The sequence below is a fragment of the Schistocerca nitens genome, chromosome 7 (assembly GCF_023898315.1).
Source record: "Schistocerca nitens isolate TAMUIC-IGC-003100 chromosome 7, iqSchNite1.1, whole genome shotgun sequence".
Lineage (NCBI taxonomy): Eukaryota > Metazoa > Arthropoda > Insecta > Orthoptera > Acrididae > Schistocerca > Schistocerca nitens.
In genome coordinates, this window is record NC_064620.1 from 425660156 (window position 1) to 425675667 (window position 15512).

The 15512-nt window shown below is 49.8% G+C and overlaps 1 protein-coding gene across 1 annotated transcript in view; it reads left to right on the forward strand.

The window, feature by feature from the left end:
• Positions 1 to 814: 814 nt before the first annotated feature.
• Positions 815 to 15512, forward strand: part of LOC126195670 (PE-PGRS family protein PE_PGRS30-like) — a 150080-nt gene continuing 135382 nt past the window's right edge. Inside the window, exon 1 of the mRNA XM_049934296.1 lies at positions 815 to 905. Within this exon, the coding sequence (XP_049790253.1) occupies positions 815 to 905 (91 nt within the window). The remainder of the gene's footprint in view (positions 906 to 15512) is intronic.

Below are 15512 nucleotides of genomic sequence, written 5' to 3' on the forward strand. Positions count from 1 at the left end.
AGTAGTATGGATAGAATGACAGGACGTGTGTTGAGACATCTATGATTTACTTTCATTACACTAGAGAGAGTTATGGAGGTTAAATCCTGTGGGGGAAGACAGACTTGAAAACATCAGACAAGTAATTCAGGGTGTAGGATTAAGTACTACTGTGAGAGGATGGGTTTGGCCCAAGACGTGAATTCGTGGAGGGCCACAGTAAACCTATCAGAATGGTGATGGCGTTTAACAGCACCGAACAAGATTCATACAACTTACATTTACTTTAAACAGCATTTTCTACCGATGAATAAAGCTGTACGTCACAGTGCCCAAGGAGTTGAGAGATATTAGTAAAGCAAACGTATTTGAAAAGGCAGTTAAATAGTATCTGTTTAGCAATAAAATCTATACAGTGAAAGGTTACTCATAACAATAGTTTTGTAGAGGGTAACAGTTTATAATAGTAACAAAAAATAACAAAACATTTCACGCAACAGTGTCACGCATTTTTCTAGAAAATCATACTCCCAAAGCTATGCAGTGTATAATGTTAACATGTTATCCTCTTTCTGAGCCAAACGTCTCACTCATGATCGAGGAATGCTGATTATTTTCCAGGCTAGCACCCACAAAACCCCGTTACACAAAATGAAAACCAAGTGGTATCACTATGCTCCTAGAGTCAGCTGACAGTGTATGTACTGGTATTATGAAATATTTTGTGTGCAGCGACAATGGAGTACCAGCGTAGCATTAGCCTTTTACACTATTGAGTAACTTCTTTGTAAAACGGTATTCTATATTAGAGATAAACCAGATCTCTTTTGAACTGATGGGACGTATTTGCAAGAGGGTTCAGTTACCACCAGTACCACCAGTACCACCAGTACCACCAGTACCACCAGTAATAGTACCAGATCTCAGTTAATTACTCAGTTCGTCCCACATTAAAAATTATTCCACCTATGTTTCCCTTTGCCTTTCAATAAATCAATCCACAGCAACCATGGAGAACTAAATACGCAAAATCAATTACTAGAACTGAATGAACTCTCAATAATTGTTAGTTAATGGGTGCAAACTTGTTTGTCCATATTACTCTAGAGGTATTTTGGGCGAATAAACCTATTCAACCCTCTGGGAGACGAATTAACACTGTTGCTTTCAGGCCTTATCCGTGAAAAACGTAGAATTATGTGCTCCCAGCAAGATGATTGCCATCATGTGAGCATTGGTAGTATTTGACTATTCAGAATGATGCCAGATAGAAGAGAGAGTACAATCAGTCACAATAAACTGGCGTTCTAAGTAGCCCTACATTACGTCTCCAATTTTCTTTACGCATAAGAAGATACATCGGTCTGATATTTAACTGTAGGAAAGGCTTCCTCCGAATCTACCAGATTTATGACATTTCGAGAACATAAGATGCTACGAAAGCAAATTTGGCGTTAGTAAAATTGTGCTTCCTATATAAAACTTTAAAAAATTATAAATCTATCAAATGTTTCCTGAAACTGATTTTCTACAACAATAGAGGAACACTTGACGTGGCTTTGAATGAAGCTCGAAATTATGTACAGCAAATTAGGGGCATTGAATGTTTCATTTCTTACTTTTAGACAAATCGTTTTACAAAACACTATTTTTCGATATTTAGGTTAATTGAAACCCTTGGCATGAACATTCATTGGTAATGAATTAACTTCCAACAATCTAGAATTAGTAAAATTTCGTAGTTGTTCGGAGTGTTTCACTAGGAATTTAACGTGTATTATACCGGGTGACTTTTTCCACTGTGTAAAAATTCTGGTCATTTATCGATGGAAGAGCATGCAACAAAAAAAGGTCTAATGCACTTACGTTCGGAAATGCATTGTTTCCAGGCTAGAGACCATGTATTCAATCATACATTGTTACAGAGACTGGTCTAATACGCGCTGTACCATGCAGCCAGTTACAACAATATGTGTTGAAAATGGTTTTCATGTGACTCGATGCATGCGTGTCGCATGGTTCTGTCTCATGTTCACATAGGTCAGGCTGCATCCCAACATAGTCAAAGGCAGCATGAATACTCTGCTCCAATGTCTCCACATCTCTGGTGGGTTCTACATACTTTCGAGACGGCTCATAACCAGAAATCGCACTGGTTGAGATCCGGTGAACGAGGCCATGCGACTGGACCCCCCACCCCCGTACGATCAGTCAACAAGGGAAGACATGACAGATGCGTCCGGACGTTATCGGCGAAGTGGGCTGGAGCAACATCATGTAGCAATCACATAACCCTTCGAATCATCGATCGCGCTACCTTCCAGCAGGGGAGGCAAAACCACTGGCAAGAAACGCCGATAGTTCCGGTCTGTTAAGTGACGTGGAAGGGAGACTGGTCCCAAAATACAGTCTACAATTATCCCAGCCCACACATTCCTGCTGCACCGATGCTGATTCGCTGTCACCATACCATGGGGATTCAACCTACTATCCAACAGATGACTTATGAAAGTTGAAGATACCACTCCGCCTTATCTGCGAACAGGATGGATGACACAGACCCAGGAATCATGGCTGACTGCTGAAGAAACCAGTAGAACTGCTCCCGATGTGGAAAGTCTGTCTCCAGTAAGTCCTGCACACGCTGTAAGTGATGAAGGTAAGAACAATTGTCATGGAGAATGTTCCATAAGGTTGTCTGGCTCATCCTATACTGGCGGGCCAACTGCCTAGTACTGACACGGCGATCGTCTTCCACAGTGTTGACCACATTTTCCTCCAAGTCTGGTTTCCGAACATTTCATTTCAGGTACGTCCTTAAATATTTCCTGCTTCCTGAAACGACCGTCTTAGACAAACGGCGAAACACAGTTGCAGACATTGAATGCTGTGCTGGTTGTCGGCGGAGTTAATCTGATACAACCTTGCTGCACATTGCCATTTACCTTTCCTTAAGTAAACGCCATGTCAGCAAACTCTCGATTCGAACACGGAACCTTTGTGTACAAAACTTTATCACATCCACTACAACGTGAATCAGTAAGAGAAGTGAATCGGACACAACATTACCAATTACTATGGCAAGAGAGAGCGCTAGAGCATGACGTATGAGGAATAGTACCACCCTCTAGGAGAAAAACCACGCATACTGTAACTATAGCTGCATGGTGTAGAGCGTATTAGACTGCAGTCACTGTAACGAAGTAAGACTGAATAAATGGTGTCTAATCTGGAACCTATTCATTTCCGGACACAGGTGAAACGCCCTGCTAAACCCGCAGGACAGGATAGGATAGGACAGGTAGTTGGAACTGTGGAAAGGGGTCAAAATGAGAGGCTGTCAGTTACACTCTAAGACATACAACTTTATTTCTTTGACCAAACATTACAGTACAAATTCTTGAACTTAGTTATCGGCTGAATACGCCACACCGTCTTATGCCTTAAGGGCACAACCACTTTAATTAAAAAAAACGGCTAAAAGCCATTAACTCAAAATTCAGATGCCAAAAGGAATATTTAGAAGGCAAAAGGCCTCACGTTAAGTAAGTTCTATAATTTGGCTGAAGGTCCAAAAATGTAACACTCTAAGAGCAATAACCTTACAGACAGCTGAAGGCCGATGATTTAAGACTCAAGGTAAAATTAAACAAACAAAAAACAACGCAAGACAGAAGGTCTTATCTTTAATTAGGCTGAAGGCCCCAAACAGTCTGATGCTCGAAGACAAAGATACTTCATTTAAAAACAGCTGAAGGCCCATGACTTAAAACAACTAAAATAATTTTTATTAGGCAGAAGGCCCAAGGCTTTATCTTTAAACAATATATTAATTAGGCTGAAAGACCAAACAATCTAACACTTGACAAGTAAGGAAATTAAATTTTAAAACGGCTGAAGGCCTGTGACTTAAAACACCACTAAAAACCAGTCAACTTTAATTGAAGACCATCAGCTATGAGCCATACAAAAACACACAACAGAAAATAAGAAAAGGCAGTGCAGCTAACGGCACTCAGAAGTTTCGGGGGTCGGCCAACACTTTAAATACTAACGTTCACTTAGGTGAGACAGGCAGTCGGCCCAACCATTCTCGATCCGAAAACAACACACCCAACCGACAGTCAACAGACCCACCGACAAGGTAACTTGCGCTCTACTCGACCAGCACACAACCAGGAGTTCAATGCAAATGTAAAAGGCATGGACGCCCACAATCAAGCATACATTAAGCTGTCTAACTATACACCGTGCTGGAGAGCAACAACACAGTGAGGAAAGGACACTGCCTAAATTCACGTCAGCGGCCAGGGCAGGTAACCGGAACGTTAACTGCCACAAACCAGAAAATTCCGCTGGTGCACTTCAATTGAAAATAACCAAATACAGTTAGACTCCACCGGATGGTAGCTAAACCTTCACCAACTCGAACACACATTGTTGCTCGCGGGAATGTCCCTACAGCCAGCAACAGGAACCAAACGGCACAATGTGAACAGTCTTCACTTGCTTGTAAATTAAATCCAAAACTCAACTTTCGTGTCCAGTGTCTGTGAGCCACGGACCTCTCAGCAATGGGAACAGCCCCACACACTCAACCTCTGTGTAGAGACCGCCAGTGGGCCCAGCCAAACTATGCCCCGCAGAGATTTCCAAGCAGCTCCATGCCAACCGACCCACTCCTCGCACACCAGCATGGAGAGAGCATTAATATATCTGAGCAGTCGACATCACAAGCTACACACAATTTCACAAACGCTAGGACGAAGAACGCAACCAATGCTAAAAGCAGTGACCGAGCAATGACACGGCCAAACCACGAGTTGAGACACACACCACCAACCAATAAGCGACTGGCGAGCAAATACAAGTCGTCCGGTAAGACAACCAACCGACGATCAACCGAGACCGTCCCCAGTTCAAGTCATGTGTGCCGGCGACGGTCGGGCGAGGCATGGCTGTCCAAGCCTCACTGCTGCTCCAACCCGACCGACTTCTGCCGCTTCCCAGCTCTACGACTGCCAGGTCCGAACTGCACTGCAGGCGCGTTCCAACTCGCTGGTAGATCCGAACTAACTCCCAACACACGACAACCAGCAAGTAGCAGTCAGCAAAGGTAATACGCCAGGACTTATATCGAGAAGAGCCGCTGCTGCCACTCACGTGCAGGCAAGGCGGCACCTCAATGACACCAGTAATTGAAATTAACATAACGAGGTAGTAGTACAGTGAAAACAGGAGGCCAAATGAGATGGCACGAACACGAGCCAAGCACGGCACAATGTTTATTAGACCTTTCTTGTTCCGTATCCTCTCATCGTTCAATCCCTAGATTTTGTACACAGTGGAAAAAAATCGCACTGCATACTAAGATATGTGTCTACGCACTTAAGGATTCAAGCACTTTGGCAAGACCCTGAAAATACACTTCGAAATTCAGTGTAACGAGTAGGTATAAAACTTCGTACACAAAACACGTGATAGTATTGCAGCTGAGTCAGTTAAAATATAACTAACAGCCGGATCCTAAACCAGGATCCACGACAATTCAGATAACTGAAGACGCTATCGCTACACTATGAATACCTCGTGGGTCAAGTGACTCGTTTTTTCATACTTAAGTTAGCCATTCTTCCGGAACTATCGGCTGTTCAAAGTTCGTGATCAGAAAAATATTTTTCTTTAATTCGTTGGTTGGTTGGTTGGTTGGTTGGTTGTTTCGGTTTAAGGGACCGAACAGCAAGGCCATCAGTCCCTTGTTTCAAATATGCTCCATGCCGCTAATGGGACATCTCAGTAAAGTCAGAACAATAAAACGGAAAAAGGGAAAAACGTAAAAGGGCAGTCATGTTGTCATTGGTAAAAAACAAAATGAGGGAAGCCGGCAAGAGAACGAACCCAACACTATGCTGAAGCAGCGTAGGCAAGACCACCTGTGACTTAAGAGGTACAACTGCTATAATGTAGAAAGTACGTATGGAAATAGAAAGACTAACCAAGCCTTAAAAAAGGGTAAAAACAGAGTAAAAGGGGAAGAAAAGAGGATTTCGGTCAGGGAGGTGAATCGGGAATCTCCGAACGCTGCTTGCAGTGGGAGACACCCAAACACTCACCGCCCTGCCCCAACACCAGAGAGAAATTAAAAATCTTAAAACTGAGAATAAAAACCACTTTCCCGGAGGAAACCGAGAACCAGAGAGACCATCCGGGAATCGTCAGCCAAAATCAAAGGTAAAGTGTGGGGGAGTCTGTACTTAGCACGCAGAGCCAAAAGAAGGGGGCATTCAACCAAAATGTGGGCTACTGACTGGAAGGCTCCACAACCACATAGTGGGGGTGGTTCATCACGCAAAAGAAAACCATGGGTCAGCCTGGTATGGCCAATGCGGAGACGACACAGTGTGGTCGAGTCCTTTCGGGATATTCTCTTTTTTTTTTGGTGCGGTTTAAGGGCACTCAACTACTGAGGTCATTAGCGCCCAGTCACTGTTGTTAGAGCACATGGAATCTAGTAAAACTCAAGGGGAGGGGGGGACACCAGAAAGACCTGACAAAGATGCAGATAAAATAAGTAAAGAGTTTAGATGTCTTTGGACAAGCCAGTCAAAGTTATAAAACGCAGAACACGAGCAGCTGCTCGAGCGTCATCAGCTAAAATATCCGGTAAAGTAGATGGCAGGGACAGGACAACACGAAATTGACTAAAACGGGGACACGACAATAAAACATGGCGCACTGTTAATGCCTGACCACAAGGGCACTGCGGGGCTGGGTCACCAGAGAGCAGGTAGCGGTGGCTAAACCGGCAATGCCCAATCCGCAACCTGGTCAGAAGGACCTCCTCTCGCCGAGATGGTCGGGAGGAGGTTGTCCAAGCAGTTGGGAGCGGTTTTACTGCCCGGAGCTTGTTTCCTTGGAGGGATGACCAAGCATCCCACCACAACGACACAAGCCTCTTACATACATCCCCACGAACGTCAGATGACGGGACACAATGGGAGGCTGGCCGAGGCAGGAGGACTGCAGCCTTGGCTGCAGCATCCGCAGCCTCATTCCCAGGCACTCCTGCATGTCCGGGAACCCACAGAAAGCTGACAGGAGAACCATTATCAGCGAAATAATGGAGGGACTGCTGTATCTGGTGAATCAAGGGATGGACTGGATAGGGAGCTCCAAGGCTCTGAAGAGCACTGAGTGAGTCAGAGCAGAGTACATACGATGAATGGCGGTGGCGGCGGGCGTACTGAACGGCCTGATGGAGAGCAAAAAGCTCGGCCGTAAAGCTCGAACATTGGTCGAGGAGCCGGTACTTAAAGGTGGCGGCCCCGACGACAAAGGCACAGCCGACACCATCGTCAGTTTTGGAGCCATCGGTGTAAATAAAGGTGTGAGCGGCAAGTCGAGCACGAAGTTCGACAAACCGTGAGCAATACACTGCAGCCGGAGTACCCTCCTTCGGGAGTGAGCTGAGGTCGAGATAAATATGAACCGGAGCCTGGAGCCAAGGTGGTGTCGGGCTCTCACCATCTCTGAAGGTGGTAGGGAGGGTAAAATCCAATTGTCGAAGCAGGCGACGGAAGCGGACTCCGGGGGGAGGGGGGGGGGGCAGCAGGGCAGACACATACAGCCCGTACTGACGGTCGAGAGAATCGGCGAAGAAGGACTGGTAAGAAGGGTGGTCGGGCATAGACAACAGCCGGCAGGCATACCGACACAGCAGTACGTCGCGCCGGTAGGTCAATGGTAATTCGGCAGCTTCAGCATAAAGACTCTCGACAGGTCTAGTGTAGAAGGCTCCGGTCGCAAGATGTATCCCCCGATGGTGGATGGAGTTGAGCCGGCGTAGGAGGGATGGCCGAGTGGACGAGTAGACGAAGCTCCCATAATCCAGCTTCGATCGGACTATGGGCCGATACAAGCGAAGCAGGACAGTGCGATCCGCTCCCCAAGATGAACCGCTAAGAACTCTGAGGACATTAAGGGAACGTGTACAACGGGCCGCCAAATAAGAGACATGTGGAGACCAACACAGTTTCCTGTCCAACGTGAGCCCTAGAAACTTAGTTGTGTCCACGAATGGGAGAACAACGGGACCGAGATGTAAGGATGGCGGAAGGAACGCTTTATATCGCCAAAAGTTGATACTAACCGTCTTCTCTTCAGAGAACCGGAAGCCATTTGCCACGCTCCATGAGTAGAGGCTGTCTAGACAACGCTGAAGGCAGCGCTCCAGGAGGCATGTTCTCTGGGCACTGCAGTAGATCGCGAAGTCATCGACAAAGAGAGAGCCGGAGACATTAGGTGGAATGCAATCCATAGTTGGATTGATCGCGATGGCAAAAAGGGCTACGCTCAAGACGGAGCCCTGAGGCACTCCGTTCTCCTGGAGGACGACGTCGGACAATACGGAACCCACACGTACCCTAAACTTTCGATCCATTAAAAAGGAATCAACAAAAAGGGGCAGGCGACCGCGTAGGCCCCACCTGTGCATAGTGCGGAGGATACCTCCTCTCCAACAGTTATCATAAGCCTTCTCCAAGTCGAAGAACACCGCTACCGTTTGGCGCCTTCGCAAAAAGTTGTTCATGATGAATGTCGACAAGGTCACAAGGTGGTCAACAGCGGAGCGGCGGCGACGAAAGCCGCATTGGACATTAGTAAGTAGCCGTCGAGATTCGAGAATCCAGACTAACCGAGCATTAACCATGCGCTGCATCACCTTACAGACACACTTGTAAGAGAAATGGGGCGGTAACTAGAAGGAAGGTGTCTATCCTTCCCGGGTTTGGGTATAGGAACAACAACGGCGACACGCCAACGCATGGAGACTTTACCTTCGGTCCAGACGCGATTGTAGGTATGAAGAAGGAAGCTTTTGCCCGCCGGAGAAAGGTGTGCCAGCATCTGAACGTGAATGGCATCTGGCCCCGGAGCAGAGGACCGGGACAGTGCAAGCGCACGTTCGAGTTCCCGCATAGTAAAAGGGGAATTATAAGTTTCCAGATTCAGCGAGTGGAAGGAAGGTCGCCGAGCCTCTTCTGCCTCTTTCCTGGGAAGGAAGGCAGGATGGTAATGGGCGGAGCTTGAAACCTCCGCGAAAAAGCGGCCAAAGGCGTTGGAGACAGCCACAGGATCAACAAGGACCTCATTACCTGAGGTCAGGCCAGGTACCGACGAGTGGGCCTTAATGGCCGACAGCCGGCGCAGGCTACCCCAAACGACGGAAGAGGGAGTAAAACTGTTAAAGGAGCTGGTGAAAGAGGCCCAACAAGCTTTTTTGCTGTCTTTGATGACTCTACGGCAGTGCGCTCGGAGTCGTTTGTATTCAATACAATTCGCCAACGTAGGATGGCGGCGAAAGGTGCGTAAAGCACGTCGTCGAGCACGGATAGCGTCCCTACAAGCCTCGTTCCACCAGGGGACGGAAACGCGACGTGAAGAAGAGGTAGTACGAGGAATGGAACGTTCGGCAGCATTGATGATAACAGCCGTGAGGTATTCGACCTGACTGTCACAACTGGGAAAATCGTGGTCCAGAAAGTTCGCCAGGGAGGAGTAAAGTCCCCAGTCAGCTTTCAGTATGTTCCAGCGCGAAGGACGTGGGGATGGGGTGTGGTGCAGGAGACGAACGACACAGGGGAAGTGGTCGCTCGAATAGGTGTCAGAAAGGATATACCACTCGAACCGACGGGCAAGAGTGGTAGAACAGATCGAGAGGTCCAAGTGGGAGTAGGTATGAGTAGAGTCCGAGAGGAAAGTCTGGGCGCCAGTATTGAGGCAGACAAGATTGAGATGGTTGAAGACATCCGCCGAGAGTGAGCCTCTTTGACAGGATGCAGGAGAGCCCCAAAGGGGATGATGGGCATTGAAGTCGACAAACAATAAAAACGGCGGGGGAAGCTGAACGATCAGGTGCATCATGTCACCCCGACTAACAGCAGATGGCGGTGGAGTGTAGATGGTACAAACTGAAAAAGTAAAAGCAGAAAGAGTAATGCGGACAGCTATTGCTTGGAGTGGGGTGGTCAATGGGATGGGATGGTAATAGACATCGTCCCGAACGAGCAACATGACCCCACCATGAGCTGGGACACCGTCCACAGGGGTGAGGTCATACCGCTCCGAGGTATAGTGGGTAAAGGCAATACGGTCAGTCGGGCGCAACTTGGTTTCCTGGAGACCAAGGACGAGTGGACAGTGCAGGCGGAGGAGCAGCTGTAATTCCTCCCGATTAGATCGAATACCTCTTATGTTCCAATGAAACAACGCCATCGCTAGTCAAATAGTTGGGGGAACGAGACGGGGGAACGAGACGGGGGAAGAGCTGGTCACCTCGACGGCCGCGGAGGGCCAGGTTGCGAGGGAACAACGCTACAACTGACGGGAGGCGGATCCGGTTCCATCGACTCGTCGCCAGCTGCGGCCGCTGTCCCTGGTTGTGTAGGAGGGGCAGCATCGTTTGCCGACGGAAGGCCAGCTGAGCGCCTGGCAGCAGAGCGTCCCGGCGAAACTGAGGACGGCCAGGAGCAGCGACTCACGGATGGAGCTTCAGACGAAACGCGCCGGGGTGGAGAGGGGGATAGAGACTTCTTCTTGGAGGCCTTCTTGGAAGGCCGAGGAGGCACAGGGATGGTGGGCTGGACCCGAAGAAGGTCCTCACGCGCGGGGTCCGTTTTGGAACACCGGACCTCGGAAGCTGGGGTCCGGAATGTTTCCCCGATGGACGCCTGAGAAGAGGATCGCTTCTCAGGTGGCGTGGGGGCAGGAGGAGGAGGAGGAGGAGGAGGAGGAAGGGTGGCCCCTGGGGCAGAGGGGGTGGGGGCCATGGGGAGGAGGATTTGGAAGGGAGGGATTTGGGAGGCGGAGGCAGAGCCCCCTGATGGGCGGAGGGGGGACAGGATAGGGGTGAGGATACCGCGGAAGGAGTGGACACAACTGAGGCAAACGAAGTGGTCAATGGCACGGGATGGAGGCGGTCATACTTCTTCCTGGCCTCAGAATAAGAGAGACGATCCAAAGTTTTGAGTTCTTGTATCTTCTCCTTCTGATATGCGGGGCAGTCTGAGGATCTAGGCGAGTGGATGCCAGGACAATTAACGCACCGAGGTGGTGGGGTGCATGTATGTTCCTCACGAAGAGGACGTCCACAATCGCCACAAAGGGGCTCAGCCTCACACCGTGACGACATGTGCCCAAAGTGCAAACACCTAAAACAGCGCATAGGAGGCGGGACGTAAGGTCGCACGTCACACCGGTAGCACATCACCTTTACCTTCTCCGGGAGAACGTCCCCCTCGAAGGCGAGGATAAAGGTCCCGGTGTCGATGCGACGGTCTTTGGGGCCGCGCTGGACTCGCCGGACGAAATGCACGCCTCGGCGCTCCAGGTTGGCCCTCAGCTCCTCATCAGATTGTAGCAGGAGGTCACGATGAAAAATAACCCCCTGCATTCTATTTAGTGCCAGATGTGGGACAATGGATACTGGGATGTCCCCTAGGCGGTCGCACGCCTGGAGCGCCGCCGACTGTGTGGCGGAGGTGGTCTTGATAAGAACGGACCCTGAACGCATCTTGCTGAGAGCCTCGATTTCCCCGAAGATGTCCTCAATGTGCTGAACAAAGAACATGGGCTTGGAGGTGGCGAATCTCCCCCCATCGGTTCGAGAACAGACCAAATAGCGGGGGAAGTACTTCGCCCCAAGCCGGCGGGCCTGTCCCTCCTCCCATGGAGTGGCCAAGTGGGAAAGGGCAGGAGAACCAGAACTAGAAACGGTAGCTTTTCTTTTGAAAGACTCGGCCGCAGAGCGACCTGATACGTGTTGACGTTTCATCTGCGAAACGTCCGCCCCGATACCACCCACTCCGACCAGGGGCTCTCCCCACGGGCGCCACCCAGCCGCAGCAAGGGCCACCTGGCAGGATGACCATTGCCGGGAGTCCTGATGCCCCAAGGAGACGGACATCTACTCCTTGGCCGACGTGGGGAGGGTGCAGCTCAGGTATCAGCAGTACGATCCCTGTGTTGTCAGGGGGCTACAACCTAGAGGGTACATGACCCCACCACAACGGGCTGGCTACCGTGCTGGATTTCTGGTGCCATGGAAAGTCCATCATGATCGCTGGTGCAGATGGAGATGCACTATGGGCGTAACTTGGACAACCCATCAGGCGTTTAGGCCCAATTTGAGGAATAGTGGGTATGGTTACAACGCCGGTGCAATGCTGAGTGCCAAGGTCTTAGTGCACTTAGGACCAGTGGTACACCACGTAAGGTGTCCTTCCCCAATAGGCTCGTACTTCTGTAGAATTTCGAAAAATGGAGGTCAAACCCCAAGGGGGATCATCACATGGAAGGCCGAAACGGTTGAAACTCCTTTTAGTCGCCTCTTACGACAGGCAGGAATACCTCGGGTCTATTCTTACCCCGGACCCGCAGGGGGGATCCTTTCGGGAGAGGCGAAAAGGAAGAACGCCACGGGCCTGGTGTCACCTTAATAGCACGAAGTTTATTAGACAGGGGAGTAGACTCCCAAGAATTGGCCCATGACTGTGCGAAGTGGGATTTGATGTGAAGCCGTAAATCCGCTGCAGGAGGGGTTACAGAAAACGGGGGTAAGTAACTGCTCCCCCAGCCAAACGATCAGCGAGCTCATTACCCGGGATACCCACATGGCCAGGGACCCGTAAGGAAGTCAATGGAACAAGCAGCACGGTGAATATCAGCGAGATGGTCATGGATGGCAGAGACCAAGGGATGGCGCGAAAAACACCGGTCAATAGCAAGAAGGCCACTCATCGAGTCCGTACATAACAAAACGCGGTTGTGTTGGGACTGTTTAATAAAGGTAAGTGCCTGGGAAATTGCCATAAATTCCGCAGTAAACACCCCACATGTAGGTGGCAGCAGATGACTTTCCGTTCCAACAGAGGACGTCAAGGAATACCCAACATGATCAGCAGATTTAGAGCCATCAGTGTAAAAAAAACAGCATCCCGAAACTCCCATAAAATTTGGCGGAAAAAGGAACGGAACACCACTGGGGGGATGGAATCTTTCGGACCTCGGCGGAGATCCATCCGAATTCGAGGCCAAGGAACTAACCAAGGAGGGGTGGAGGGGAGGGAGCGAGGAAGACAGGACAAAGAAGGAAGCTGAAAATCACGGCAAAGAGACGCAAGGCGGAGCCCAACCGGTAAACCCGCCCGAGGGCGGGAGTCGGGTGGGCGACGTCCATGGTCTGGGAACAGGATAGAATAGGAAGGATGAGTGGGAGAGGAACTGATAGTGAGTGCATAAGACACCAGAAGCTGGGACCGCCGAACAGAAAGGGGGGGGGGGGGATCCCAGCTTCAACCAGGAGACTATCAACAGGGCTAGTAGGGAAGGCACCGGTGGCCAAACTGATACCACGATGGTGGACTGGATCCAGCACGTGCAGTGTGGAAGGAGCAGCTGAACCATAAACTTGACAACCATAGTCCAAGCGAGACAGAACTAGAGCACGATAAAGACGGAGGAGGAGGGAACGGTCCGCACCCCAAGAGGAGTGGACAAGGAAGCGAAGGACATTGAGTTTACGGAAACATCCTACCTTCAGGAGTCTGATATGGGGCAGCCAAGTGAGCTTGTTGTCGAAAAGAAGACCCAGGAAACGAAACTGTGGGACCACAGGCAATCGTTGTGCAGCGAGATAGAGCTCTGGATCAGGGTGGATTGTAGTACGGCGACCAGAAGTGGACCACTCGCGATTTTAAAGGAGAGAATTGAAACCTGTGTGAGAGGGTCCATGCAGAGGCACGCCGTATAGCTACCTGGAGCTGCCGTTCTGCAGATGCCATCGAGGAGGAACTAACCCAAATGCAGAAATCATCCACATACACGGCAGGGGCGACCAAGGGTCCGACAGAGGCCACAAGTCCATCGATAGCAATGAGGAAAAGGAGGACACTCAAGACAGAACCCTGTGGGATGCCCGTCTCCTGGGTCCGTGGAGAACTAAAATCAGTACCAACTCGAACTCTGAATGACCGATGGATCAGGAACTGGCGGATAAAAATCGGGAGTGGGCCCCGAAGACCACACTGATGAAGGGTAAGTAAGATGTGATGGCGCCAGGCCGCGTCATAGGCCTTGCGAAGGTCAAAAAACACTGCAACCAAATGGCGGCGCTGGGAAAAACCTGCCGAACTGCGGATTCCAAGCGAAGTAAATGATCGATTGGAGACCGTCCCTCTCGAAAGCCACACTGGTAATGGGACAATAGATCCCGAGATTCGAGGACCCAATTGAGCCGACGGGCTACCATCCGTTCAAGTAACTTACAAACAACATTGGTCAAACTAATTGGCCGATAGCTGTCAACAGATAGGGGGTTCTTACCAGGCTTAAGGACAGGAACCACAATGCTATCCCTCCACTGAGAAGGGAAGTCACCCTGGAGCCAGATACGGTTAAACACCTGAAGAAGATGTTGCCGTTTTGGAGCACTGAGATGTTGAAGCAGTTGGTTATGAATGGAATCTGGGCCAGGGGCCGTATCATGAGAAGAAGATAGAACAGAAAGAAATTCCCATTCAGTAAAAGGTTCGTTGTAAGATTCTGACTCACAAGGGGTGAAACATAAGGTGGAAGCTTCAGCCCGCTGTTTTTGATGAAGGAAAGCAGCTGGATAGGAGGCTGACGCTGATGCCACTGCAAAATGGGTCGCAAGATGTTCTGCAAGAACTAATGGGTCCGTACAAATGCCATCTGCGAGGTGAAGGCCTGGGAGGGTGGACTGCTGATGGCAACCTTGGAGAGAGCGAAGTGTAGCCCATACCCGTGACAGAGGGACAGTAGAACCAAGGGAAGAAACAAATCGTTCCCAACATATCCGCTTGCTCTGTTTGATTAAATAACGGGCTTTAGCGCGAAGGCGTTTAAAGGTAGTAAGGCTGGCTACGGACGGGTTCCTCTTAAAGTGTTGCAAAGCTCGACGGCGATCACGGATGGCAATGGCAATGGCCGTACTGCACCACAGGACTTGCCGGCGACGAAATGGTCCAGATGAGCGCGGGACACCAAGGCTAGCAGCGCGAACAATCGCGTCAGACACGTCACGTAGGACGTCATCAATACAACCCGACAAAGAGGGAGAAAACTCGACCTGTGCAGTGTAAAGAGGCCAATCGGCGCGTTGGAAAGACCAACGAGGTAACCTGTCCATCGGGGAGCGGGAAGGGAGCGTGATAATCAACGGGAAATTGTCACTATCACTAAGTTCGTCGTGTGGCGACCAGTGTATTGAAGGGAGGAGAGAGGGAGAAGAAAGAGAAAGATCAATGGCAGAAAAGGTACGATGACCGGCACTGAAATGAGTAGGGGAGCCATCATTAAGAAGGCACAGGTCGTGGTCTGCAATAAATTGGTCTATAAGAAGACCTCATCTACATGGAAAGGTACTGCCCCACAAAGGATGATGAGCATTAAAATCCCTAAGGAGGAGGAAGGGAGGAGGAAGTTGCTGAAGAAGGGCGGTTAAGGCAGCAGGT